The sequence below is a fragment of the Alexandromys fortis genome, unplaced genomic scaffold (genome assembly GCF_014885135.2).
Source record: "Alexandromys fortis isolate MF-2015 unplaced genomic scaffold, M_Fortis_MF-2015_v1.1 scaffold_167, whole genome shotgun sequence".
Classification (NCBI taxonomy): Eukaryota; Metazoa; Chordata; class Mammalia; order Rodentia; family Cricetidae; genus Alexandromys; species Alexandromys fortis.
This window is the reverse complement of record NW_026068050.1, coordinates 1,879,745-1,904,740: the sequence shown is the minus strand read 5'-3', so window position 1 is coordinate 1,904,740 and position 24,996 is coordinate 1,879,745. Positions and strand designations below refer to the sequence as shown.

At 43.1% G+C, this 24,996-nt stretch overlaps 3 protein-coding genes across 7 annotated transcripts in view; 2 read left to right on the top strand and 1 right to left on the bottom strand.

Annotated features, from left to right (window-relative positions):
* The window catches only part of Ube2q2 (ubiquitin conjugating enzyme E2 Q2), a 56,794-nt gene extending 51,595 nt beyond the window's left edge, over positions 1–5,199 (top strand). For both annotated transcript variants that reach the window (XM_050119471.1, XM_050119469.1), the window contains 2 exons: positions 1,221–1,287; positions 3,522–5,199. In XM_050119471.1, the coding sequence (XP_049975428.1) occupies positions 1,221–1,287; positions 3,522–3,553 (99 nt within the window). In that variant the 3' untranslated portion in view covers positions 3,554–5,199. The remainder of the gene's footprint in view (positions 1–1,220; positions 1,288–3,521) is intronic.
* Positions 5,200–6,845: 1,646 nt separating this feature from the next.
* On the top strand, positions 6,846–24,739 carry Fbxo22 (F-box protein 22). The gene is made up of 6 exons (XM_050119476.1): positions 6,846–7,170; positions 12,471–12,558; positions 14,159–14,254; positions 18,336–18,500; positions 21,117–21,282; positions 23,339–24,739. Exons 1-6 carry the CDS (start codon positions 6,898–6,900, stop codon positions 23,754–23,756), a joined length of 1,206 nt encoding a protein of 401 aa, XP_049975433.1. The 5' UTR covers positions 6,846–6,897; the 3' UTR covers positions 23,757–24,739.
* Positions 21,384–24,996, bottom strand: part of Nrg4 (neuregulin 4) — a 71,199-nt gene continuing 67,586 nt past the window's right edge. For all 4 annotated transcript variants that reach the window (XM_050119474.1, XM_050119473.1, XM_050119472.1 and 1 more), the window contains one exon: positions 21,384–21,667. The gene's annotated coding sequence lies outside the window, so the exon portion shown is untranslated. The remainder of the gene's footprint in view (positions 21,668–24,996) is intronic.

Sequence of the window (24,996 nt, the reverse complement as noted above, 5' to 3'; positions counted from 1 at the left end):
CAGCCATAATGGAGTACTTGAGCAAGGCCTCAGCATGGCAAAGGCTGGGTCCTGACGCAGCAGCTCCTCTTTAGGTGTTTTTACCATTTGGCAAATGTATACAGGGTTAGTTTTTGGACAATAGCATTCACCCTTGAAAAGTACAAGAAACTAGAAAATGTAGCTAACTTGAGTAAGGGAAGTGGGGATGGGAAGGTGTTGGAGAGGAGGCCACTTGTTCGTTCCTGGCTGCTCAGCCCCAAAATAATCACACAGAAACTGCATTAATTAAATCACTGCCTGGCCCATCAGCTCTATCTTCTTATTGGCTAACTCTTACATATTAATTTAGCCCATTTCTATTAATCTGTGTATTGCTACGTGGCTGTAGCTTTCCGGTAAGATTCCAACTGGCTTCTGTCTCCGGCAGCTCCATGGTTTCTCTCTGTCTTCACCTTTTTTCTCCCAGTATTCAGTTTAGTTTTCTCCGCATACCTAAGTTCTGCCCTGCTACAGGTCTAAAGCAGTTTCTTTATCCATTAATGGTAATCACAGCATACAGAGGGGCATCCCATATCAGGAAGGGATAATGTCTCTATCTACATCTTGTCATTGTTCATCACTGTATGTTTGTTCTGCAGCAGGCTATATGATGTGCTCCTGTAGGTGGGGTAAGCTGTTAGAGTGTCTGATAGTAATTGAAGTTAGGTGGAAGCCATCCATGCTTGTGGGACAAAATTCAGTCCCTTGGTGCCTTAGACAAAATTCCTTATTTTAGTCAAAGGAGGTGACTTGGTGGCAATTGTGAGCATTCTTTATATTTCTAACTACAAATATTTAGATGCATGGCGCCTGAGCTTAGTGTCTTCTTGTCTGGAAGCAGCATCTCATGGACTGTCCTTTTGGATGTAAGAAGGAAGAGTTGGGGTGTTACTCATCTAAATACGTTTCCTTTGACTTGACCAGATAGTGTGGAGACACATACTTGGATTATAAACTTTCCTGCTTGACCAGTGGTAGGAAGACTTTAAACAACAACTCTGAAGTTTGTGGGGTTTGGTGAAGTACAATTCTGGTTTTGTTATTCTTATAAAATTGTAGCAAATATGGAAAGTTAGTAACACAAATCCTCTAGAAATGAAAATGTCCTTTTAAGCTCAGCAGTGATGCATCTGTAAGTTTACTCTGATGGCTTTCATCTGGCTGCAGTTTTGATTTAATAATGTGTATTTCTTTTTCAGAATCAGTATAATCTAGCACGGGCCCAACAATCCTATAATTCCATTGTACAGATACATGAGAAAAATGGTATGTTTAATTCAATAAGTACTTAGTGCCATTCATGAAGTTGTACACAGCATGCTGTTGTTTGCCTTGTTTATTCCTGTGTTTCTGTCTTAATTTTTTATCAAATATTGTTAATTATAGTGGGAAAACCCTTTACTTTTGCTGTATTCATAATTTTTCAATACTTGACCTAAATGCCTTTGAGTCTGAACCAAGAATTCAGCTTAATGGATAAATCCCATTGCTCACTTGAAACATATTCTGTAACTAAAGGAATTGTGCGAGCAACTCTGTGTAGGAGCTCTCACTGTGCTTGAGCAAGCACAACAGGATCATAACCCTCTGCTTCTGAAACATCTTCAGCTTTGTGCTTTGGTAGCCCTTCCTTCCTTCCTCTCTTAGGGTCAAACCCAGAACCCCACCAGGCAAAGCATTCTATTTCTGAGATACAGGTTTACTGTTTGAACAAGCCTTGCCCTTGTTCTTTCTTTTTTTTTTTTCTTTCTTTCTTTTTTTCCTTTTTTTGTTTCACTTTTTAAGATAGGATCACACTAAGTTGCCCAGGCTGGTTCTGAGATCACCCTGCAGTTCAGGCAGGCCTTGAATTTTGAATCCTTCTGCTTCAGTCTCCCCAGTAGCTGGGATTATAGGCCTGCATCACCTGGCCTGGCTTGGAAGACTTGTTTGTAAGTGCCATTTATGTGTCTTCCTAGCTCTGTTTTTTTTTTTTTTATTTAGTCCTATGATTTATTTAGAAAAGAAATAGGTGTTTTGTGTGTATGTGCTTTTCACCACACATACCATGTGGGTTCTGAGAATCAAACTCAGGTTTTCTGGCTTTGTGACAATTGCCTTCACCCACTGAGCCATTTCTGTGATCTCTTTTAGCCCCAGTTTCCTCATCTCTAAAGTTGGCAAAGTGTCCTTTAATAAACATGAAGAAAAAGAATAGTGCCCATGCAGCGTACTTTGTAACCAAGTGCCCTGAACAAAGAGTTCATTGTAGCATGGGAAAGAAGCTAATGCTCTTTTGTGCAGAGTAGAAGGAAGTAACTTTCCTAAGGGTCAGTATCTATAGTAAATGGTCTTAACGTTCTAGAAATGTGTTAGTTGAGCTGGGAAGTTAACCGTGCAAGCATGAGGCACTGAGTTTGTTCCCAGAACCCACATGAAAAGCCAGGTATGACAGCAGATGCCTCTGATCCCACCTGTGGAGAGACAGAGAACTCTCTGGCCAGCCAATCTGAATTATTGAGCTCTATTTGAGACCCTGTCTCAAAAAAGGGGAGAGCAGTTGAGGAAGAAACGGGATGTTCACCTCTGGCCTATGCACACTCAACTTACATATGTATATTCGTTTCTAAGATTAGATTTGTGTCTTGCACACTTATTTTAATAACAATGCCACTTGTCACTTTTTCAGTGATACTTTTAGAAATAATAGTCAAAACCAAGTTTTAAAGGAAGGTCTTACAATATGAGATTAAGCCCAGGCTTCCATAATAGCCATTTCTAGTATATCAGTGTGTTCCAATGCCTACTTTGTGCCAGGCAGGCATGACTGAGCATCTGATTGCCTTTCTATGAGAGTTTAGACTTAATGTGGAGTAAGAGCGACAGACAGTCCTCTTTGCTCCCTTTTCTTTCTTAAGGCAAACCCTACAATTGACATTCAAAGATATTTATAGAAAATGTTGTGTGTGTGTAAGCCTTGCATTGATGAAAGAGTAGTGGGTTCAGTATCAGAAAGCAATTCTAGTTTCCAAAGTTTTACATCTTTTTATTTGTTTTAAATTGACAAAATTGTGTGCTTATCATGTGTAACTTGATGTTTGGACATACATTATGAGATTACTAACTCTGTGATAGACTACCTCACCTACTAAGAATCTTATGTCATGACAACACTTTACCTACCAGTATTTTTTTTAAATTGTAATTGCCAGGTGTTTTTTAAATACAAAATTGAAATGGAAGGTTAGCATGTAGACCACTATGAGGTCATGCTGTCATTATCAACTAGGAATACCATTCATATATAGGTGTTGGAAACTCAAGTATGGTTTATTCATATGCAGTGACTTGATACAGTGAGCATACCTGAATGCTGGGTTAGTAGCCAAAACACAAGTTTAAGTTTCTACGGTAGTGTTAAACAACAAATTATGAGTAGAGACTGGACCTGATCTTAGTAGTGCCTTTTCCTAGTTGCTTCAAGGACTGAAGTAGTTAATGTTGTTTCCTTTTTATTTTAGGCTGGTACACACCTCCAAAGGAAGATGGCTAACTACACTGACATATGTCTGGACCAATGTCGCTTTAAAGAAAATCGTTCCAACGTGCAGACATAAGCTTTTGAGTGCCCGTATAACAGCAGTACCGAAGACATTAGCTAATAGATTATATAGCGGATAATCTGTCAACTGACATCCAGATACAGCCTTTTCATTTTGCTCACTTTAGGTATCTTGGACTGAACAGTGGGGCCTTTACTGTATTTTTCCTATTAAGTACACACAATAGCCACTCCCTACCACCTCTTTCTTGAAAAGTGAAATCTTTTAAGCAAGCAGGGAAGTCAGCATCAGTTTACTGCAGCTGTGAATTTACAGTAACCTTCTTATATTGAGCCTATGGGGTATGAAGATTTCTCTAAATCTTGTTCGTTTAGAGCCAATAAAAGTTTAACTAATGGTCAATACTGGTTTAGGAATTTTAAGTCTTCTAAACCATAGCCTTTTCAGGTCTGAAATGTTTTTATTGCCAAAATTATGACAGGAAGCCTCTTCATTAAATTGTTAACTTTTTCATGGTTGTGTGAAAGTTTGAACTGTTTCTGGAAGAATGGTCTTAGTTATAGTCTTTCATATTAGGGAAAGCAAAGTGAGCCATTTGTGAGCAGTGCTTTCCCCTGCTATGCTGAACCTGCCTCCTCTGGTTCAGCATTTTTTGGGAAGAGCCACAGTGTAGAGCCCGAAGTTCTAAACTATGAAGTTATTTTACCTTTCCACTTATTAACGGGGTGTTGCAATTGTTGATAAACTGATAAACTTCTAAAGTGATTGGTACAAAGACTCCTTGAGCAAAAGTATAAAAGATACCTAAATTGGAGACCATTAAATTTTTTGCTATAGCCATACAGTGCTTTTCCATCAGAAGACCAGTAAGAATTCTGCATATGTTAGTCTTTTATACAATGTGACACAAATCAATGTGCTTTCCATTTTACCACCTTACCTGAATCAGTACTCTTTGGTTGGTAATAGTTTTTTTTTTAATAATCCTGAATTTGATTTAAATATAAACTCTAGCTATTAAGCACTTTTATAAAGAAACCCAGAAGCACATTTTCCTGCACAAACCAGTACAGAGTTTTTTTCCTTTTCGTTTTCTTTCTGCTTTTGTTTTTGATTTTCGAGATTTCTCTGTGTAACAGCTGGCCTTGAACTCACAGAGGAGTGTTGGGACTAAAGGCACGTGCCACCATCACCCGACTCAGAAGGTGTTTCTTACACATTTGATTTTAGATTCTTTTGTTTTTCTTTTTAAACTTTGCAAACCACATTCAGGAAACTTGGCACTGTGCATTTTGTGTTTTTAATTTTTCCTGATTCTGTTTTGTTGGTTAAGAGGACAGGTTAAAGATACCTGGTATTTTTGCTCACTTGGTTCCCTTTAAATGATTGTCAGTGCTCAGATAGCAGTGACAAGGCAGAATTCTTCAAAGCAGTATAAAGTTCCTTAAGCCTTAAGGCAAAATCTTGAATACATTATTGAATTCTTTAATATCCTAATGGCTAGCGGATTTGACAGCTGCACATTTGGCATGCTTTGTTTTTTGGATTTTATTTTTCATTGCAGATTTATTTGGCAATGTACAGTAAATTTTGTAAACTTGCATCAAGTTTATGAATAAAGAACCATTTAAAAATCGCTTTGTCACCTTTCCCTCATAAGAAATGCCGTGATTCAGGTGTCTCTAGCTCTACTAAAATTCTAGTGTAGGGTATTTAAGAGAGGATGGGTGTGGAGAGATTTCAGGGGTGGAGATGAAGACTGATTTAATGAGAGAGATAGGGAACCTAGAATTGGTATGCACAAACAGTGCACTCAATTTTTCTTTAGCCATTCCCTTTACAGTCTTTAAACTCAAATGCATGTGGGGTTTTTTTTTGGGGGGGGGGGGGTTGTTGTTGTTGTCGTTTTTGTTTTTGTCCCATTTTCCAGCCCAGGCTATCTGGCAGGGAAATTGTGGCTCAGTATGTTTGGATAATACTCTTTTTCCTCCATGACTGAAATTTCCCATTCCTCTTTGGTTTGGATGTTTTATTTGAATGCCATCCACCCTATTTCATTCAGAAACAGTGGCCCACTCCGAAGGTCCTCTTAGGTGTGGGAATTTTTAGAAGTCCTCCTCTTAAACACACTGCCTTTGCTTTCCCTTGGTCCTCATCACATGCCGCTGCCCACCCCCAATGGGTCCATTGAGTAGTTTGGGGCCTATAGTCCTGAAAGTAGGACTTTGGGATTCCTGGTGACCCTGAGACCTGTTGGGGTTTTTACTAACAGAACACATTTGGGGTTTCACACATTCTCGAGGTACAGTGAAGTGTTTGGAGCCTGTTTGCCATCTATGTTTGCTATTAAGTAGCCATAAGGTTTCCAGAGTAAAGTGGCAGTTTGTTACTGAGTGGCAGGGTGCTTTTAAAGAGGTTTTTCTACATTAAAAACAAAACAAAGCCGGATGGTGGTGGCACACGCCTTTAATCCCAGTACTTGGGAGGCAGAGGCAGGCGGATCTCTGTGAGTTCGAGGCCAGCCTGGTCTACAAGAGCTAGGTCCAGGACAGGCTCCAAAGCTACAGAGAAACCAACCCTGTCTCGAAAAACAAAACAAACAAAAACTTAAGTTGCTAATGTGTTTAGATTATCCCACGTTAAATTTTTTTGAGAAGCTCAGGTTTTTGCCTTGTGAACCTCCTTCCTCCATCTTGCTGGATTAGTCATGCACCACCATGCTCACCTCAAAATGTAATAGGTAAATATATCAGTGTCAGGGGTTATGAGGCCAAAACAAGAAGCACCAGGTCAAACCAAGTAGTTGGGAACCAAAACCCCTGCAATCAGGAAACAACTGGATTCAGTTGGAATGAAGTTGAATCTGTTCTTTTCATTTATGGTTCAGAATATGTATGTGAACCACTGGAAGGTTTGTTAAAATAGACTCTTGGGCCTCGTCTCCTGTTTTTCAGTAGCCCTGGGATGAAGATCTAGTACGAGCAAAAGCGTTCTTCCTATTTGAAAATGTCGGTCTGCTTTGGAGTATGCTTCTAGCAGCAATTATAGTTAGTGACCAAAGAATAGCGAGTGCTATTTAAAATACTCGTTTAAAATTTAAGGGCTAACGTGTTAACCAAATTCACCGAAAATATCGAGTGTTTGCAGCCGGCTCAAGGGCCAAGCTGCACCATTCCTTTCCGGGCGAACGGCGCAGGCGTTACAACGCGGCGCACAGCTGCCGCCTTAAGACCAGTGCCGGAAGCTGCCCGCCGGAAGTGGCGCGCGCGCCTGCTCAGTGTGCCGGCCTCTCGGCTTCTGAGCTTCCGTAGGGTTTCTGGCCGGTAGGCGAGGAATGGAGCCGGTGGGCGGCGGCGGCTCCTCCTCCACCACCGACCCGCGAAGTACCTACGTGCTGAGTAACCTCGCGGAGGTGGTGGAGCGTGTGTTCACCTTCCTGCCCGCCAAGGCGCTGTTGCGGGTAGCCGGAGTGTGCCACCTATGGAGGGAGTGTGTTCGCAGAGTGCTGCGGACCCACCGCAGCGTGATCTGGATCTCCGCAGGGGTGGCGGAGGCCGGCCACCTGGAAGGACATTGCTTGGTCCGCGTGGTAGCAGAGGCGCTTGAGGCAAGTATGGGTGTGTGCCGTGGACAGATATTTGCAGGGCTGGTGGGCCATCTTTCAGAATTTTTTTTTTTAAATTACGATTATGATACATGCTTTTGCTTTTAATTTGGGGACCTATGCTCGTGGTCCGGAAAGACTTTGTAATAAACGTCAGGTGTTGTAAGGGCGTGCTGCGAATGCTCATTTGATGTTGGGCAATTGAAGTTTACAGGTGTCGCTGTTAAAACTTCTGCAGACCCTTCCTTCACTTGTCTCTGTTTTGCAATGAAGAAGGCATTCTTATCAGGGTCACACACTAGAAATAAAACTAAAATTTCTACCTAAATTACTTAAGTCACAGCCCTTATCTCATTTGCGTCCCTGGATCCAGGAAAGTCATTATACCGGGAGGTGAAGACAGATTATAGAGCCGGTAGTGAAGTTCCGGTATCTCACTGAGAGGCAGGGACCCTTGAGAGGAAATTGCCAATTTGATGGTCCATTACATCTTATCCCTTAGTATATATGTAATATGCAAACATGAATGTTCTGTTCAACGACAGTGTCACCTCCAGATTGGAAAATTATCATCAATACATGAGTTTATTAGATTTGGGTTTTTTTTTTTTGTTTTGTTTTGTTTTGTTTTTTTCAACTTAACACAAGCTAGAAAGAGGGAACCTCAAGTGAATGCCGTCATCAAATTGCCCTGTAGACTAGTTTGTAGAGCTTCTTCTTGATTCGTGTTTGGTGTGAGAAGGTCCAGCTCACTGTGGGCTGTACCAGCCCTGGGCAGGTGGTTCTGGGGTATATGAGAAAACACACTGAGCAAGCCATGGAGAGCAAGCCAGTAAAGATCGCTCCTCTATGTCTTCTGCTTCAGTTTCTGCCTCCAGGTTCCTGCCTTGGTTTCCTTCTGTGAACTGTCATCAGGGATATGTAAGCCAAATAAGCCCTTTCCTCCCCAGATTGCTTTCGGTGCTGGTCAGTACCACTGCAATAGAAACTAAACTAAGATAATACGTTACCTAAAAAGACATCTGAGGTTGGCTTGAAAGGGACTTTCACTGGTCATATTGGAGATAATTTTAGCATTAAAATAAAAGCTGATAGTAATAAATGCATCCTTCAGTAAGAGACTGCAAACCTACTGCTGTCTAGTTTTCAGACTCCCATTCAGATTTTGCCCCATTACTGTTCTTGATAGCAAAAGGATTCAACTCCCAGTAACTTTAACTAAAAGTTTCTTTAACTAAAATGTTCTTTGATTTGTTCAGTTTCACCAGCTTGACTTTTCCCGCCAGAACACTTAAGAAAATTCAAGGCCAGTTAATTTGTGGAACATTCACAAATTGAGTGTGACTGAGGTTGATTAGATTTCGTCAGGAATGATGGGAAAGCAAGGGTGTGTTCTCCCAGTATTCTTCCAGGTGGCCTCTGGTTTTCATTTGTCTCATTATTTTAAATTACTTGATTCAGGTGATATCTACCAGAAGCCTCTACCTTTAAATTTTCTGGCCTGCAATGAATAAGCATTTCTGGATAGAAACTTTGAAACTTAGTCTTCTCTTTCCTTTTGTTCATATATATATGTATTTAAAATATATGTATATTTGCACATGCTGTTAGTCTCTTATTCAAAGCTATATCTGTTACTGTGTCTATCTTTTGCTTACACTGTCTTTGGTTTGGCTAGTGAGCTCCCAATCCAGCTTCAGTGTCTTTTAGGGATGACCTTACTTTTTTAGTACCAGATGTTTTTAGCTTGTTTTTTGCCTGCTTCATTCGGGAAATTAGTGGTTTCTCTAGTAGTCTTGATTACTTTTAGTGGAAGTTGGTATTTAGAATCTAAGATTTGTACTGTGTGAGTACTCACTACTGCTGAGGGGTTTGCTGCCTCTACTTTAGCCCAGATAGTAGTACATGTATGTATCTGCATATATAGTTGTTCTTTGGTATTGTCAGGGTATTCGTTGCCCCATATTGAAGTCCACAGATGCTCAGGTCCCTCATAAAGTGGCACAGTATTTGTATTAACCTGCATAGCTCACCCTCATATTTAAATTTAAATCTCCAGATTATTTCTACCTAATCTAAGTAGACTATATAAGTAAATAATGACAAGAAAAAGTTTGTACATACTCATTACAGATGCGCCCACCCCCTTTTTTAAATAGCCACATTTGAGTCCTTGAATGAAGAGAGGTGGAAAGCTGACCTTATGTGTATCTGGAACTACTGTTTCTATCTGTGCATGGAAACTCTTGCTTTTCTTTAAGTGCAATGTGTCCAATCCTACCTGAGATTTTGTCTCACTTCCTCTCATGTTTATATCTCCCTTTTTGACAGTGGGAAACCTAGCTCTTAAAAAACAAAGCTTTTATTTGTGTGTGTGTCTGTGTGTCTGTCTATATATGTGTACATGTGTGCAGGTGCCCATGGAGGTCAGAAGAATGCATCAGATCCTTTGGAGCTGGAATTAACAGTTGACTGTGAACTCTGTCCTCTGAAAGAACAGCAATCGATCTGCTCTCTCCAGCATCTCTCCGGCCCTGGCTCTTGTCTTTAATATGCCTGTCCCAAGTGTGCTGTCCTCAGTTCCATGCTCATCTTGTGTAGGTTTTCTTCTTTGCTCTTTTGGACTCTTGGACTCATACCCAGAAGGCTGGCTAGCATCTCCCAGGCCTGTTGGAGTATTGTTTCTCTCTGATACATTGATCAAAACCCTACAGTTTGTTTTTCAAAATCTGTTATTTGGGAAAATTCAAAATACTAGCAAAGCTTTTTCCACAGAAGTGTTTTCTGGAGCATCATATACAGTAAGGGAGCTTAAACCAACCCGCTGTTCAGTAAAAGAAGTTATGAAATTATAAATTGCAAGGTACATTCAGTGATAAGATCTTCATAAAGGGGCTGGAGGGATGGCTCCGCGGTTAAGAGCATTATCTGCTGTTCAGAGGACCTAAGTTCAGTTCCCAGTCACAAATGCCTGTAACAACTGGTTTCTGAGGGCACCTGCACACACATAGCACACACTTGGACACATACATAAGAAATCAAAAGTTTAAAATGTTGGAAAACAGATTATTAAATTATATACTTAGTGTGATCTAGTCGTGTGATTTTTTTTTAATGCTCTTTTAAACTACCTGTGGCTGTTTTCAACTTTTTACCACAGTAGGCATTATTCTTCTTTGGCTGTGAATTTCATACATTGTAGTGGTTGTTATATGCAGAGAGTCTTAGACCTATTTTTGGCTCAAGCTAGCAATGTAGCTTTGACCTCTCTGAGCCTTAGGTTCCATTTTTATAAATTGAAAAGGGAGAACAACAATTCTTTTGTGTGGTTACTGGGTTCGTCTAAGGATTAAATGGCAAAAAGATAATGTATATAATATGTTATTTATAATATATGGCTATAAATTTTCAATGGATATTAAGAATTGTCATAATATCACTATTAAAGTTCAGTTAGTAGTAGCCCTAAAGAAATCAAACTCTTGAGGCAGAAGCATGGTCTCTAAGTGATACATGCTGCTTTCTCTGTTTTTTAAATCATCTTGTGGATAGAGTATTTTAATATAGATATAAGGGGAGTTGCTTAACTTCCTCTTAGAAATATTTTGAACTTTTTTTATAAGACAGCCTGCCATTTGTAACTTGTTTGAATAGTGTAGTCCCAGGCTCCTTGTGCTACAGTGAGAGTGTTTGAAGCTTGGCGTAGTTTCTTGTGAGAATTAGGAAGGGAAATGGAGACGTGTGAGTGCCAGAAAAAAAGAACCTTAAAATCTCAAGACAAGGCTTGTAATATTTATCTAAACACAGGACGCTCAAGGCCTGACTACTTTGAAATTTACCACTGGTTATGGCAGAGGCAGAAGCAGGCTCTGACTCCTTCACTCAGCAAAATTTCTGGGTGAAATTATCCCACGGTTTATTAGGATTATTAATCCAATAGACCAAGTGGGTCTGGTAGCTCAGTGGAGTTGGAGGTACTGGACGTCTACCTAGCCATAGCTGAAAGGCAAGCAGTCTGAATGTTGCCAGGGTTTTATCTAAAAAAAGGGCTTCCCAAAATATGTACGAACTCTGGAAATTTAAATTGTGTCAAGTAGTTACTTTAAAAAAATGTCAGGTGGGGGCTGGAGAGATGGCTCAGAGGTTAAGAGCATTGCCTGCTCTTCCAAAGGTCCTGAGTTCAATTCCCAGCAACCACATGGTGGTTCACAACCATCTATAATGGGGTCTGGTGCCCTCTTCTGGCCTGCAGGCATACACACAGACAGAATATTGTATACATAATAAATAAATATCTTTAAAAAAAATGTCAAGTGATCCGGGCGGCAGTGGTGCACGCCTTTAATCCCAGCACTAGGGAGGCAGAGGTAGGTGGATCTCTGTGAGTTTGAGACCAGCCTGGTCTACAGAGCTAGTTCCAGGACAGGCTCCAAAGCTACAGAGAAACCCTGTCTCAAAAAACAAAACATAACAAACAAACAGAAATGTCCAATAAAACCAAGAATTTGTATCCATAGGTCATAGGTCTTACCCAGCCCACAGAATAGTATTCAGTGTCTTTCATTGGTTTATCTAGAACCTACCCTGAAACATGTAAACCTCCTCCAGACTGCAAGGCAGTGAAGTTGTGCCCCATAGTCTGCACCTGATTGCACTCTGATAGAAAAGCACGTGATAGAAGGCTCTTCCATTTAGTGCACACATGTCTATGATGGGAGGCTTAGGGAACCAGTGGTCTGAAGAACCCTGTTCAGAGTGGACACAGCACAGGCTGTAACGATGTCACAGGTCCCCAGTACAAAGGGTGTGGCATCTAGGAGCAGGCATTGAGAGGTTTGTACTAGGGTACATTAAAGGAAACAAGTTTAAGGTGCTTGGCAGCTAGGGAACATGTTCAGGTGTGGGCAGGTCTGGTAATACTGAGCTTGGAGCTGGAAAGGAAAACCAGAAGGGGGGTTCAACCTGTGCACCCACCGCCACCATTGGGATGCTTCTTATTTCCGTTCCTGTTTAGTAAAGTGAGAGGCAACTTTAACTGGTAAACCAAATGTCTGTTCTAAAAGAGTAAATGAACTTCTTGAGGCCTGAGATAAATTTTGATGTGGAAAAAAAATACTGCTCAGTAACTAAACTGATAAGAGTAGGAGTGACCCATGAGAAGTAAGAGGACTCAGGGTGGAGGGAGCAGTGAGGACTGGGGGGGAGGGGAAGCAGTCACTTTTTTGTCCTTAGGGATAGTGGCGGATATATGGGGAGCACAGGAGCATTTACAGACTCAGATCCAATTCTCTTTTTCTTTGCAGAATGTTCACATCTTACCACGGACCGTCCTCTACATGGCAGATTCTGAAACTTTCATTAGCCTGGAGGAGTGCCGTGGCCACAAAAGAGGTATATATAGAAAAAAGGGTTAGGTTTTTGTTTCCAACATTTCCTAGTGCTAAGAGCAAGCCTTCCGAGGCTTTGGGGCGCCATTCCTGTACTCATGCCTCTGTCTGGCTTGAGCTAAGGAGCCCTTTGTGTGCAGATTGATGTCTGACCTCCTGGTCCAACTGGAACAAAGTTTTTCAGAAAGATTTTTGTTTTGAAATACTCTAAGCCTGCAGTTGTACTTCTCTTTGTTAAAACAAGAGCCTGGCTTTGGTTATCCAAGCCTGTTCATGTATGATGCAGCACTATGGGGTTCCAAAGCTGTTTGCAGACACTCTGCATTCTTGACTCGCTAAGGGGAAAACCAGCTCAAGAACACAAGATGGGGCCATTTGGCAGACTTTGATTTGTACATTGTCTGGCTTGAATCTAACTGACTGGAGTCAAGTAGTAGTTGTGCCGTGACACCAGCTGAACAGAGATCCAGTAAATAGCACCTCTCAGACTCAGTGCTGCGCCAAATTTGATGCCTTTGGGCAAAAGTAAGGACAAGGGCAAACTATTAATGGCAAAGGGTAGGTTTAGAATTCGAATAAAACAGACACAAAAATGGGGAAACCGCTTATTTTAATCAAAATGTTCAAGCTTGCCAGGTGGTGGTGGCAGCACATGCCTTTATTCCGAGCACTCAGGAGGCAGAGGCAGGTGGATCTCCTTGAGTTCAAAGCTAGCCTGGTCTACAAAAGTCAGTTCCAGGACAGCCAGTACAGTTACAGAGAGAAACCTTGTGTACAAAACAAAAGTCCTCCCTCCCTCCCTCTCTCCCTCACATCCAACCTTCCTTTCTTCTTTCTTCCCTCCCTCCCTTCCTATCTCCTTCCATTCCTCCCTCTTTCCTCCCTCCCTCCCTCCTTCTATTGCATCTTCCTTTTTCTTTGAGATAAGGTCACATGTAGCCCAGGCTGGCCTCAAAACTCACTGTATAGCTAAGGATTGCCTTGAACTTCTGATCATCTTGCTGTTGGAGGAGGACTTGTTCGTCCTAGCCACCCGGCTAGCTTACATCCGAAATAATCACACAGAAACTGTATTAGCTCTAACTTCTTATTGGCTATCTCTTACATCTCAGTTTAACCCATCTCTGATAATCTGTGTATCGCCACGTGGCAGTGGCTTACTGGAGATTCTAATCGGCATACATCTAAGGTGGAGGATCCATGGCTTCTCTGACTGCTTTCTTCCACCCAGCATTCAGTTCTGTCTCCCTGCCTAAGTTCTGCCCTATCACCAGGCCCAAAGCAGTTTCTTTATTCATTAACCAATGTAAGCAACACATAGAAAGAAGGACCTCTTACACCATCTTGCTTCCACCTTCAAGTGCTAGGACCACAGCATGCACCACTTTGGGATTCATGTAGCACCATGGCTGATGATTGATGGATCGAACCTAGGCTTCTAGCATGCTAGGCTGGTCCTCTACCAATTGAGTTATGCCCCCAGCCTCATAACCTTTTTGGTTGTTAAATATTACTTTTTGTGTCTGTCTTTTTTTTTTTTTTAACACTGTCAGATTTGACAATGAAAAGTGGATATTTAATAATTGTGCTGCTTTATGTTACAGCGAGGAAAAGAACTACCATGGAGACAGCATTTGCCCTCGAGAAGCTGTTCCCCAAGCAGTGTCAGATCCTTGGGATTGTGACCCCGGGAATTATAGGTGAGAAAAATTAACGACCTATTTTTTGCTTAGTTTAATGTGGGTCCCGTGGACTGGTGAACTAATTATAGCTGGGGAGCAGCACATTCACCTTTCTGGTCATCTAAAACCAAGAGCAGTAGACGTCTGTCCTGGTGCAACCTCGTACTCGGTGTCTGTCAAGTTGTTGAGGTTCATAGTTCGGATTGCCTAAGAGCAGCATATAACCTGACTTCCTTAGCCTTTCCAGAGAAGGAAGGGTCTCATTGTACCTGCCCCATTCCTGTCTGGTCAGTTCACCCACTCTTGTTTCCTGCAGGCGGGGCAGCTGAGAGTGACAGGTTACAGTGCGTCTTATGGAGAGACTTGTTTCTCTGCATGCTGCCAGCAGGGCACATGAATTTTTGCTGTTACTGTTTGAATTGTTTCCTGTTGATGTAGCGGTGGTCCAGTGGTTAAGATAGCTGGATTAGGATTCCAGCTGTACCACTTAGTGTCTGTGTTACTTTGTATAGCTTACCTGACATCCATGAGACTGGAGTTTCCTCATCAGGGAAATGGGAAAGTGCCTTCTTAGGAGGGCTGTGAAGATGCAGTGACTCAGCACATCTGTGGCCTTTAGAGCAAACCATGCAGCAAGAAGAAGTCAGCTGCCGTTTTCTGGAGCCTTACAGGTGGTTAGTTGGTAAAGTGTCTGCTGCACAGGCACAGAGGCCCTGGACTCCCATACAAGCACCTGAAAGACTTTTGGTTTGCTTCTCAGAGTCCTGTGCAGAAGCACAAAAGGTTCCGGGTGTTTGCAAATGAATAGGGCCTGTTCTTCTCTGCCCCACCAGCTCCTTACCACAGGGCTGCTATAGCTCCGTACACACTTGGACTAGTGAAGCAATAGCGGTGACTGTGGTTTTCTTCCAACTTTTGAGTTGACTTTAAATAGCTGGTAGTCTTCACCTCATCGCTGGTCACTATTGGATACTGATGTAGAGTCGGGCACTCCTTCCTCACATCTTTTTTCTCTGCTCTCTCATTATATCCACAACCGTGCTTCTCCTTTTTGAGTTATCTGCTGTAGGAATAGGGGCAAGAAAGGGAAGGCAGCCTTGGGTGGCATCCTGCCTCCCCAGTGAGCAGTCACAATCCCAGCTCTCCTTAGTCACTGCCTTGTTCTGAGCAGCTTTGGCTTTGTGCTGCTTTATGTCCCCATGGTCTTATGTTTGGGGTTAAAATACCATTCCATCTGCTTTGGTCATGGTATAGCTCTGATGTTTGCTGGGCCCTCCTCATACTGGTTGCAGTCATTTAAATAAGAATGCCCCCACAAGTTCATATACTTTTGAGTGCTTGGTCTCCAGAGAGTGAAATTGTTTGAAAGGATTACAAGGATTAGGAGGTGTGGCTCTGTTTTGTTGGAGGAAGTTTGTGATTGGGGATTGTAAAAGGACACTTCCTGTCTCAAGTGCCTGGTCCCAAATAACCGACTTAGAGGATTAATCGCCTGTGGAGCATGCCAAGCTGGCCAAGCTGCAGGAATTGCGTGGAGGGTCGTGCAGGAGACTGCGGCAGGAGACCATGGTGCTGCGAGGCTGCTTTCAGGAGGGCCAGGGCGGCTGCCTCTCCCCTGCTCCCCTGGTTGTGCTGTGCCCAGCAGTGAGGGGCACCGTGGCCACTCTACTTGATGGGGCTGAGCAAATGCTCTGCTGATAGCTCAGGCTTGGTATTAGCTAACTTTTAAATTTAAATTAACCCATATTTCTACCTATGCTTTACCACATGGCTGATGGCTTGTTACCTCATTTTCTACATAACCTGCTTGCTTGGCAGCTGGCTGGCATCTCCCTGACTCCGCCCTTCTTCGTCCCAGTACCTCTGACTCTGGCTGTCCTGCTTAACTTCCTACGCCGCTACTGGTCTGTCATGTGAATATGAGCAATACATATCATAGTGTAGAAAAGAATTGTTCCACAGCAGGGGATGGGCCTCCTTCTCTGCCTGCAAGCCAGGGTGTGGTTTTCAGTGACTTCTCCAGTACTACTCTTGCTGCCTCCATGCTTTCTGCCATGATGGTTGTCAGCCTCTCAAACTGCACAAGCCTCCAGTTGAAGCTTCCTTTTGTAAGAGCTGCCTTGGTCGTCGTGTCTCTACACAGCAGTAGGACAGTGGCTAAGACACTGGTCTTACCAGGCTTCTGGTCTTCACTGCTGATGCTTTGAGCCTAGCTGTTTCTTTACTTTTGGCCTGACAGTCCCTGCCAAAACCCCTATTCTGACTTCTGTGGTGCTAGGGTAGTTTTGCCAGGTCAGTGTCTTATACATGGTTGTTCTCTTTTTGTGTTTTGGCTCTTTTACTGTGTGTAAATATTTAACACGTCTCTGAGATGGATTTGTTACATTATAAGTAATTCCTTTAAAGCTGTGTGCTTGCATGTGTGGGTCAGAGGTTGTTAAGTGTCATCTTCTGTTGAGACAGGGTCTCTCACTGAACTTGAGGCTCACTGTTCTAGCTAGACTGGCTGGTCAGTGAACTCCAGGGGTTTACTTTTCTCTACTTCCCACTTTGCCTGACCTTAGTGCGTGTCTGGGGTCAGGTTTGGAAAACTCTGGTCTTCATGCCCGTACAGCAGACATTTTATCAGCTGAGCCCCCCCCCCCCCCCGCCCTTCACTTTAGTGTTCGAGTCTTTCTATGATATAAATGGGACAAGATTTATTTTCCCATTCTTGTTTTGATAGACTGTGGTTTTCTGATTCTAGGTATTGTGAATGAGGCTGGGTTTTTTTGTGTAAGTTTTAAGTTTCTCTGAAACTTAAGGAGTTGGACTTGCTTGGTTTTAGCACTGACCTAAAAAGAAAGAGGCAAGTTTTCCAAGGTTCTCCCATTCTGTGCTCAGGAGCAATGGTGGAGGGTGCAGTTCCTATGACCGTTAGTCAGGCTGGTAGATGTGAAGATACTCTTGGACGCTAAGGACTAGATGTATGCTCACTGGGTACTTGTCTGTGACTTGTGACAGGGCTGGCTCACTCTGCTGTGGTTTTAATGTGGACTGTCCTGCATCTGCTCACATTTAAACACTGTTTAGGTTTCCTCCTGCACTCTGTAGGGGTTGTTTGTTGTTGCTGTTGGAACAAAATACTGGCCAAATGCAGTGGGGTGGGGAACTTGCTTAGTTTGCAGTTGGAAGGTGCATCTTGGTGGGGAGTCATGCGGCAGAATCTTGAGGAAGCAGGTCCTGCTGCGTCCTTACTGAAGGAGCAGAAAAGGACTGCAGCTGCTGCTTGGCCGCAGGACTCCAGGCTCTGGGACAGTCGGCCTGAAACCCTGTCAACTCAACCTGAGGCACTAGCTCAGGCCTACCATGAACTTGCTTCTTTCTTTTCATGTTTTAAATAGACAGTCTGTGGATCGTGTGGGATGTGTCTTTTGGGTTCTTCTCTTCGAACACCCCCACCCCTACTACCATCATCCCTCAGCCCCTCCCCCCACACTGTGGTTTGCATTTCTAGAAACTTAACACTTAAAAAGATTTGTGTGTGGCATTGTGCCTTCGTGTATGTGTCTACCATGTGCACATGTGGTGCTCATAGAGACCAGAAGGGGGCATCAGATCCCCTGGAACGAGAGTTAGACAGTTGTGGCCAGCTCTGTGTGACAGGAACTGAACCTTGGTCTTCTGGAAGAGCAGCAGTTCCCTTCATCTTGACTCAGTGACTGCAGACAATTTGTATACCTGCTTTTTCTCTGTTTATAAAAGCATTTCTTTTGTTTTTTCGAGACAGGGATTCTCTGTAGCTTTGGAGCCTGTCCTGGAACTAGCTCTTGTAGACCAAGCTAGCCTCGAACTCACAGAGATCCGCCTGCCTCTGCCTCCTGAGTGCTGGGATTAAAGGCGTGCGCTCAGCCTTTTGAAAGCTTTTCTTTCTGAACATATTTGAAAGTGTGGTGCAGGGATCACAACCCTAAAATTGCCAAAGAACCTTGTTTGCTCTAAGAGCATCTGTTTGATAACAGCCTAGCCTGCAGTTAGGAGGGTGCAGTGGGTTGATGAAGGTTCTTACTAACTCCAGTTTCTGTTGGCTGTCCTCATGACGCTGTTGTTTTCTCTCTAGTGACGCCAATGGGATCAGGTAACAACCGACCTCAGGAAATAGAAATTGGAGAATCTGGTTTTGCTTTATTATTTCCTCAAATTGAAGGGATAAAAATTCGGCCCTTTCATTTTATTAAGGACCCCAAGAATTTAACACTCGAACGACATCAGCTTGCTGAAGTGGGTAAGTTGTTATTTACTATTTTATTTACTTATTTGGTTTTTTGAGACAGGGTCTCACTACATATTTCTGGCTGGCCTTGATTTCAGAATCTTCTTGCCTTTGCCTCCTGTGTGCTGATGTTTCACAGGTACAAGGCACATACCCAGCATTGTTATTTATTATTAATTGCCCATTTGTTGATTAGCTTCATCTGTTTTAATTCTGGCTAGCTAGTGACTTCTAGGCCACTGTTGACAAGGCTGGTGATTGGTCCAATTCATTTCAAATTGTTTTATTGCCATGAAGTCCTAGATGACCAGAGACGAACACCTTTTATATAAGTATTCTGTTGCTAAGCTTGCGCATGAGTATTTTACTTGCATGTATGTAAGTATATGTACTGTGTGTGTGTCTGCTGCCCATGGAGAACAAACGAAAACATAGATTCCCTGGAACTAGAATTATAGACAGTTGTAAGATCCGTGGATGCATGCGTGCATTTAATTGTAGCTGAATTTTGAATCTTGATCTTCAGTAGACTTTTAGCAATAAATTTGCCTTATTTTTGTTATTTAAAACAGAAAAACTTAACATTTAAAAATATCCCTAGTAACCATTTATTATACAAGTTTTTAGAAGAAAAAGGTTGGCGCTGGAAGAGAAGGCATGGACTTGAAGTGTGAGGAAATAAACAGTCAGGATTGCTCCCAAGTTTGAGAAAACAAGTGTGGACGAATTGAAGTAGGTCTGGTGTCAGACTTTGATGGGGAAACTTACTTGATACATAGGCAGCTGGCTACTCCAGCAAAGCAGTGTGAAGGCTTTTCATCATCTCCCTCTGCAAACTAGATGATTGGGCTAAAACTACCACTGTGCTCATCAGACTGACTTAGTGCCAACTCCACGTCTGTGTGTAGATGAGCTCGCCTGAAGACATACACCTCCGTGATGTATTAGCACGCAGACATGTCACGTAATAATCAATTCCCCGCTTGTCAGGTTTCCTTGTTGCTAATATGCAAATCAGCTGTTGAGTCCTTGAACTTTTACAGGTTAGTTTCACTTTACAGAAAAGGAAATAGGTTTGGAAAAGTTAAGCTTGTCCCAACTTAAAGACCAGCAATAGAAAAATGGGAAAGTTTAGGTTTGTGGCTCAAAGGATGGAAGACCCGTACTGAGAAGGGCTTTGACACCGTCTGTAAACAGGAGAGTAAGTGGCTGTGGAAGGGACGGAGCCGAGCAGTAAGGTGTGGGCAGCTAATGCTCGAAGCCCTGCATGTGGGCTCCGTAGAAGGCTGGACAGGTGCAGGCACTCTGTCCCCATAGTGGGACTATTTAGAAAACAGGCTTGAGCTTCAGGATGGCTTCCAGGATGGTTGAGACTACTTTCCCTTTTTCCATGTGCACGCATGTTGCAGTGCATTTGTGTGGAGACCAGAGGTTGGTGTCAGTGTCTCTTGACACTGACTTCTCTTGAATAGCCATGCCATTGGCCCAAGTGATCACTTCCTGGAAGTGGCACCCGTTTGTAAACTAGACTTGAATGTTGTTCCACAGACTTCTTTCCTACTCAGAAAAATGTGTTCCACAAAAGAAAAGGGTCTCGATGTGCCCGACTCATCTGTACGAGGGAGGACCCTTCAGAACTGTGCAAACCTGAGGTTTACTATGTGGAGAGTTAGAACTGACCCAGGGGCAGAGTCTAAAGTTCTATTTGTCCGTAATTGTCTTGTCAGCAGCTCCATGCTGTGACCCTAAAGGTAAAGTTTCTAGATTTCAGCACAAAAAAGAATTCCAGGATGAGCTAGTGTAAAGCATAGTTAGTTTATTAAAGAAGGTTTTTAATATAAATTTCAGCATGGGGGTTGAGATATTCAGGGAGAGTGGATGTGGGCTCAGAAAAAAGGTCACATGTCATTGTCTTTACAAAAACTGTCACTAAAGGATTGCTGAGAAGTTAAGCTGGGATGCAGGACAGGCATTTGATAAGACAGAACTCTAGGTCGCCAGCATGGAGTTAGATGCTAATGTGCTGGGAGTCTTGATTCTTAATTGTTCAAGCCTGAGCATTGTGGTCAGCGGGGCTCCTTTCCCTTTCCTTCTAGCCTGCTCCAGTCTTGCTGAGGGACCCTTCCTTTTATCACCATGGAAGGCATGTGGCTGAGTTAAATGGAAACATCTGTGTAGTTAGGGGCTGCATTTTTCTTCCTGTCCCGGAAGCCACCTGTTGTTGTAATACTGTTTGGTTCCAAATGGCTGCTGTGAAAACAGGCTGCCGGAGACTCAGGTGGAAGCGTGGCACTCTGGGAATGAGACACTACTGGTCCCTTGAGCCTTGCTGCCTGCTAGTGGTAGAGCTGCTTTTAGACCACGTTATAAACTCTAGGTCACTGGCCTGTGTGGACTTGGAATGTGGAACAACCCAACATGGTCCACTAGGCTTCTGTTCTGTCTGTAACTGTGTCCTTGCTTGTGTGAGGCATTGACTGGATTATATTCAAATAGCCGTTTAGGTTTTTATTGATGGAAAGCCAGGAACTTCAGTGCTGCACAGCACACTCTGGTGCCAGTCAGTCAGCAGGAATAACTAACAGCTCGTTGTGGTTTAAGGCTGTCTTATCTCTCACTTCTCTGCAGGTCTTCTGGATAACCCTGAGCTTCGCGTGGTCCTTGTCTTTGGCTATAACTGCTGTAAGGTGGGAGCCAATAATTACCTGCAGCGAGTGGTCAGCACTTTCAGCAACATGAACATCATCCTGGCTGGAGTCCAGGTGGACAACTTGTCTTCACTGACTTCTGAGAAGTAAGCCTGTGCCCTTTGCTTTTCTCCCAGGGTGAATGGAAACAACTTCAGGTTCTTATAACAAATTCAAGGAATCAGTGTGGTGTTGTATGCCAGTACTATGAGGCAGGAGAATTTCTTGAATTCAGTACCAGCTTGGTCTACACTGATGACTTCCAGGCCAGACAAGGCTACAAAGTGACAGCCTGTCTCAAAAAAATAAGGAATTGCTAATGTACCAATTCATTCAATTTTGCTGTTGCCAAGAGGTTCACTGAACACAATTCTGCTTGCAGTCAAAAAACTAAACTTGTATTTATTGTCCTTTAAGAACATCAGCGTTAGGCTCCTTCAGCACCGCCTGTTGATAAATTTTACAGCTGTGGTCCTCCTTGTGCTGTTCCCCCTGCAAACAGAAGTCACTAATGAGGCTAAAATAAATGCATAAGGCTTATTTCAGTATAGAGTTGAGTTGCTAACTGGGAGATAGAGGTTTCATAGAAATAAGTAAGGAAGACTAGGTTTTTAAAGGAAAAGAACTAAGGTGAGGTTGAAGCAGCTTGTTTATGCCCTTGTGTGGAGTTTTGAGTGAGCTGACAATGGACTGCCGCCGGGGTCTGTGCATACACTAAGCTGAAGGTCAGCAGCAAGCAAGTCAAGTCCTGGGGTTGAAAACTTGCAGCGGGACTTTGCAATCTCATCTCTGAATACTTTGAAACAAACTTCTACCTCTCAAAGATGCTCTCTGTGGGTCGCAAATTCACTCTTGATCAGACTGTAGCCATTTAAAGTGTTTCCTTGAGAAGGAGGTACATGGGTCAAGTGTTCCTGACAAAACTCGTCAGGCTCTAACACTCAGGGTGGGGTGGCATCTCCCCGCTCTTCTCCAGGGAACAACAGCCTGTGGTATCTTACTGGTGTTCCTTGGCCTTCAGTTTTGGGACCTATATACTAGATTTTATTTATTTTGTGTGTGTGTATATGCACCACTGATGCTTGATGCCTCCGTATCTTAGTTTCTTGCTAACCCAGAGGATCTCATGCATTCTGTAGATTCAGTTGTTGATAAATGTAACGGGTACTTAAGGTGTTTGTTTCCTCCCAGCGGGTGTTCACTGTGTGCTTTATAGCTTTACTAACAGGGCATTTTCTTTTGTAAGCATAAAATGTTTGATTGAAATAAGTCTTTACAGGGCTGATGAGGCACTCGCCACCAGGGCTGAGAATGTAAGTTCAATCCCTGGGACCCACACGGTGGAAAGAGAAAGGACTCCCTTGCTCTCCATCCATATGCCATGCCGTATGCATGCTCACCAGACTTACACACAAAATCAGTGTCATAGGAAAAGGGCATGAAAGATTTGTTTCAAATAAATGTAGTTTTGTTTCAAATAAATGTAGTTGATATGTGTGTGTCTGTTACATGAGTGAAGGTGCCCTCAAGGACCAGAGGTATTAGGTTATGAATCCCTGTTGTGGGGTGCTGAGAATCAGACTGGGATCTCTGTATAAGCAGAACACACTCTTAACTTCTGAGCCACCTCTCCATCCCTCCCCCCAGTTGTGAAATTTTAAAATTCAAACTCAGGCTCAAAACAATAAGACAGGAAGCATTGAAATCATAGTTCTTTAAAGGCTAGTTAACACAAAGCTAAAACCTGCAGAGTTGAAAATCATCCACCATGATTATATATATTTTTGTTTGCTTTCTTGAGAAACAGCCGTGGTCATCCTGTAACTCACTTTATAGACCAGGCTGAGCTCGAACTCAGAGATCCACCTGCCTCCCTGAGTGCATCTTTTTCATAATTTATAGACCAGGCTGAGCTCGAACTCAGAGATCCACCTGCCTCCCTGAGTGCATCTTTTTCATAATTTAACAGTGGATGATGGGGTGCGATGCCATAATGTCAGTCATACTCCATGGGATAGGACTGTCAGTTCGTGTCAGAGTGCTTGCCAGCACCTCCACCACAGACCCGGTGCAGATCTGTCTGGGACGAGAAGTCTCGGAGTAGAGCGTGAGCTGCAAAGGCAGCAGAGCTTCCTTCTTAGTTAATGATTTTTCTGTTTCCAGGAAGCCTCTGGATATTGATGCCACAGGTGTGGTCGGACTGTCGTTTAGTGGACAGCGAATCCAGAGCGCCACGGTTCTCCTCAGTGAGGATGTGACTGATGACAAGACGGCTGAGGCAGCCATGCAGCGTCTCAAAGCCGCCAACATCCCCGAAGAGAACACCTTCGGCTTCATGTTCGCGTGCGTGGGCCGGGGCTTTCAGTACTACAGAGCCAAGGGGAACGTGGAAGCTGACGCCTTTAGGAAGTTTTTTCCCAGTGTCCCCTTATTCGGTTTCTTCGGAAATGGGGAGATTGGATGTGACCGGATAGTCACCGGGAACTTCATACTGAGGAGGTGTAATGAGGTAAAGGAAGAGGACCTGTTCCATAGCTACACGACTATCATGGCGCTCATTCACCTGGGGGCCTCTAAATAGACTGGCTCTCACAGGATGTAACTTTGGGGGGTTGCCTTTTTCAGAAAAATGGAAACTTGGGATATAAGTATTTTAAAACCAAACTAGCTCCTTGTGCTTTGTAGCTTTGGTGCTCTGAGATCATGTTGGGTGAGTTTTAGTGCAGAGATGAAGGACAGCTTTGTTCACAGATCAGACAGTGGGAGGAGGCCACCAGGAGGATGGAGGTTGAACACCTGTAGTTACTGATGAACATGTAGCAAAATCATGACTTTATTTTCCCTTAAAGGCGAAAATTAAAGAGATGGTGGAGTCTTTTTTTCCTGCTTTTCAGTTTTCTCAGGAGCTGTAACAAATTTACTGACTTTTTACTTTTCTGATGAAGAACTACCTTTGTTTTCGTAGGTAAGTTAGCATTTTCCTCTTCACGGTAAAGAGACTGTAAGGGAACAATCTTTTTCACATAGTCCTGAAAATTATATCACCATATTTTGGTTTTATACCAATAAAATACATTTGAAAACCCACCAACTAGTATATTCACTGCTTTTGATGAGACATGAAGGTTGTCGGCTACTCCGCTGAGAGCCTGGAGCGGAGAGAGAAGTGAGGAAACACTAGTTTCCCCTCAGCATTGGCATTTACAGAGCACGTGATGGGAACTTGGATTTTCACTTACTCACAGCCTGTATTTCTCAATAGGGCTTACTGTGTTCTGTGTCCTTAATAGCACATGATCTTGGATTGTCCCTTTCTCCTTACTGCTTGGAATATGGGTAGCTCATGAGTCACCTTGGACACCGCAGAGAAGTCAGTACTCCATTGTGGCGAGGACCACAGGGATCCTGGGTGTCTTCTCCTGTATTCCCGTAATGGACTTGTGCTGCCTGTTCCTAGACTTGTACAGGGTGGACGTTAACATGGATTGCACCAGGTCGTCATTGGAGGATATGCTTACAAGGTGACATTTCTGTACTGGTCAGTGGTTTCTACTAAAAGGACACTAGATAATTGGTAGGGAAAATCAAATACAAGTATTAAAAGAAATAATTGCGGTTTGTCAAAAAACAAACATGCCTAGAAGTGGCAACTGAACTGCAGATATATATAAAGCTGCAAAAGTAATCAGATTTAACCAACACCGAATGAGCACGGCAGTGAAGGTGTGTCCACATACCGAGCTGCCTCTCAGTGGAGGCTCAGGAGATCGCCAGCAGCAAGGCTTTGAAATCACCGATTTCTCTACACCGCCAAGTGAAAA

What these genes read in the sequence shown, in the direction of transcription:
- Fbxo22 (XM_050119476.1), top strand. Translation starts at nt 6,898, where the DNA reads ATGGAGCCGGTGGGCGGCGGCGGCTCCTCCTCCACCACCGACCCGCGA. An exon ending in TGGTAGCAGAGGCGCTTGAG is followed by an intron (nt 7,171 to 12,470) that starts GCAAGTATGGGT and finishes TTTTCTTTGCAG; the next exon opens with AATGTTCACATCTTACCACG. An exon ending in GTGCCGTGGCCACAAAAGAG is followed by an intron (nt 12,559 to 14,158) that starts GTATATATAGAA and finishes TTTATGTTACAG; the next exon opens with CGAGGAAAAGAACTACCATG.